This window comes from Syzygium oleosum, unplaced genomic scaffold (assembly GCF_021117445.2).
Source record: "Syzygium oleosum isolate NSW1041296 unplaced genomic scaffold, Sole_v2.1 Sole_v2.10, whole genome shotgun sequence".
NCBI classification, from domain to species: domain Eukaryota; kingdom Viridiplantae; phylum Streptophyta; class Magnoliopsida; order Myrtales; family Myrtaceae; genus Syzygium; species Syzygium oleosum.
The window spans coordinates 285,356-288,606 of NW_026607494.1; the positions used below are offsets into that span (position 1 = coordinate 285,356).

At 44.5% G+C, this 3,251-nt stretch overlaps 1 protein-coding gene across 1 annotated transcript; it reads left to right on the forward strand.

Annotated features, from left to right (window-relative positions):
- The first annotated feature begins 1,002 nt into the window (after positions 1–1,002).
- LOC115663686 (uncharacterized) lies at positions 1,003–2,556 on the forward strand. The gene is made up of 2 exons (XM_056315285.1): positions 1,003–1,412; positions 2,535–2,556. Exons 1-2 carry the CDS (start codon positions 1,003–1,005, stop codon positions 2,554–2,556), a joined length of 432 nt encoding a protein of 143 aa, XP_056171260.1.
- The last annotated feature ends 695 nt before the right edge of the window (positions 2,557–3,251 follow it).

The window sequence follows — 3,251 nt, forward strand, 5'->3', positions numbered from 1 at the left end:
GGGACGTCGCACCCATTTCGACCTTTGCGTGGGATACTCGCGCTTCGTGGGGTACGGGGCGTGACAGTATTACCGGAAGACGGCGAACCTAAGGCGGTACCATAACGCGGGTTGTCCCATAGGTGGTGGATGTTGAGCCTGAGGCGGTACCATTACGCGGGCAAGATACATAGCCTGAGGCGGTACCATTACGCGGGCTAAGGAGTGTTGTGAATATGAGATGGTCGCAGTGAACCTGAGGCGGTACTACTACGCGGGTCACTGGCGAGTCGAGTGAAAATACGAGATGGTCGCAGTGAACCTGAGGCAGTACTACTACACGGGTCACTGGCGAGTCGAGTGAAAATACGAGATGGTCGCAGTGAACCTGAGGCGGTACTACTACGCGGGTCACTGGCGAGTTGAGTGAAAATAGTGTGATGAGGCATGAATGAGTGTATGAAATGTGGAAATGAAATGCCACGTGTTCGATTTGTGTATTGGGCGTGAAGTTAATTTGAATTATGTATGTGATTGGAAATTATATATATTTGAGACTAACCTGCAGATGGTGCGTATCAAAAGCCAGGTAAGTGTAATTGTGTGCATGATGTGTTTATTGGGTGATATTATGTTTGGTTTTGTCTGGAGGTACATGATAGCCTAAGTGGGGTTTAGGGTGTGTACTTATTGAGACGTGTTCTCATGGTTGTTTCAACCAACAATTTCAGAACCCCGGCCTGAGCCATGAACCTTCCACCACCGCCGCCGCAGCGTTTTGGGATTCCGATGCACACCGACCATAATGTCGTAGAGTACCCAATAAACGAAAATATGACCTGGGTTAAGCATACTACCGTAGTCTGGGTAGACGTAGGACTACCTCTTTGGCAGGCCCACACCTATACAGCGTGAATGTTCAGGGACGGGTTGGATGAGTTTGGCCCCGTCCGTGGCTTTGACGTTCCGTTTGACGGAGTAGGGGATTGGGATCCGTCAGCAATACCCCCTCGTGACGGCGAGATGACTAGTCTGGATACTAGTCTCGTCCAGTCCGGGCAACAGTCAGCACCTGCAGCACTTGAACCTCCCGTGGCTGAGCCTTATTCGGAGCCAGAGGAGTCACAGGCAGGGTATGATCCTATGGATGTGGATCTCAAGGTAATACCAGAGAAGGAACCAGAAGAAGAAGACCCTGAGGAAGAACCTGAAGAGGCGCCGGAAGAAGAACTCGAAGATGAGCCCGAAGAAGACCCAGAGATGGAACCAGAGGACGAGCTAGAGGACGAGCCGGAAGAGGAGCCTGATGAGGAAGAACGGGTTGAGGTTCCGGTGGAGTCGGGTGACGAGGACAATCCGATCGAGATCGAGGCAGATTCCGAGTCCTCAGATGATCAGGCAGCTCAGAGATATTCGGACTCGGGTCCCGAGGAGTCAGACTCGGAGTGGACGCCATCTAGGGGGCGTAGGGGCTAGTGTAGGGGTTGAGTGTAGGTCTTTTGAGGTGTTCCATTTTTTACAGTTAGGGTACCCAGGCTACTGATCTTTTTGATATCGGTAGTGTATAGTTTAGATATTCGGTGTGCTTGTATATTATGGGTTGTATATGGTGGATATTGTATAAAGTTGGTTAGGTAATGGATGTCTATTCTCCCTTTTACCCCTAGTCAATTATTGTCTGGGTGTTTGTGGCTTTCGCTGATGCTTTAAATCTCTGATAAGTTGATTGGGTCGGCGATTTTCTAGGACATCGTGATATTCGACCAAAGAGGTGTGTCACGTGCTCGATGGGGTTCGGGGCATAACATTAAGCATGTTCATTTCAAAGCCCAAAATGTTGATTATCTCCCTACATTGGGGCAATGCATATGATTTACCAAGAAAATTTGGAAAAATTGGTTAATATGTATAGAGTGTCTCAAGAGTCCAAAGAGCTCAAAAGATAAATATTAGGGGGCATGAAAAAGCAGTGTGCCTGGTAAAAGCAAGGCCGATGCCCATGAAAAAGAAAATGTATCAAAAGCAAAAGCAAAAGCAAAAAGCAACATGTTAATGATGAAAACGAAATTCCCATTGCAAAAGATACTTAGAAAGAGCAAAGCTCTTATGTTGCAAGAAAAATGGACTCTCGAGATAATTTGATTTTCAAGAGTCAAATCATGTCAAATTTGGATGATTTGGTAATGATGCCAAGATAATCGTCATTTCTCTTTCAAAACCCTTCTACAAAATTTCAAGCCTTTTGAGCCTAACCCGAACCGACATTACAACCCTCTCCAAAGTCTCTTCTGATTGGGATGGTTTGAGTTGACGTAAAGATTTCACAAAGAAACTACCGCTTGAAGGAGTGGAAGTAATCATATCTTGTCTTGTCTTCAAGGTTCTTGACTTGTAAACCCGCTGAAGATGTTGATGGTATATTTCTTTTCTTGGTCTCAAAGCAAATACCCTTTGTGTAAGCTCATAACCAAGCCTACATTACGGTCCTTTTGAAAGACCTTTCTGGTCAATCAATTTGTATTCAATGTGAACGTTTCCGAAAACCTTTGACATAGGTTCGTGAGGCATCACCAGTGAGAATTGAATAGCTTTCCCACATCAATGGATGGGAATCAAATCCTTTATGAGAGCCAGTGCGAAAGACTTTTTTGATTAGGTTATTTCCAATTTTGCATTTTTTTTCTAACCTCTTTAGATGGTTATTCAAAGATCATTTTGTTAAAATTTCCTCTTAAGGAAATCAGTGTCCTTTACCAAAATGTGAATAATTCCGTTTGATTTGTCGTTAAACAATCTCGGAACTTCTTTCAAAATATCTTTCCCCAGTGGATCGGTTTTTGGCCAACCCAAACCATATTCCTTATTTTCGATTTTTGGTCAGCCTAAACCATATCCCCCATTTTCGGTTTTTGGTCAGCCTAAACCATACCCCCCATTTTCGATTTTTGGTCAGCCTAAACCATATCCCCCATTTTCGGTTTTTAGTCAGCCTAAACCATATCCCCCATTTTCGGTTTTTGGTCAACCTAAACCATACCCCCCATTTTCGATTTTTGGTCAGCCTAAACCATACTCCCCATTTTCTGTTTTTGGTCAGCCTAAACCATACCCCCCAATTTCGATTTTTGGTCAGCCTAAACCATACCTCCCATTTTCGATTTTTGGTCAGCCTAAACCATATCCCTCACTTTCGGTTTTTGGTCAGCCTAAACCATATCCCTCATTTTTTGTTTTTGGGTCAGCCTAAACCATACCCTTCAGTTTTGATTTTT

Excerpts from the sequence above, each read along its gene's own strand:
- LOC115663686 (XM_056315285.1), top strand. The coding sequence starts at position 1,003 with ATGACTAGTCTGGATACTAGTCTCGTCCAGTCCGGGCAACAGTCAGCA. Across the intron at positions 1,413-2,534 it reads TCGGACTCGGGTCCCGAGGA|GTTCGTGAGGCATCACCAGT; the intron begins GTCAGACTCGGA and ends CCTTTGACATAG.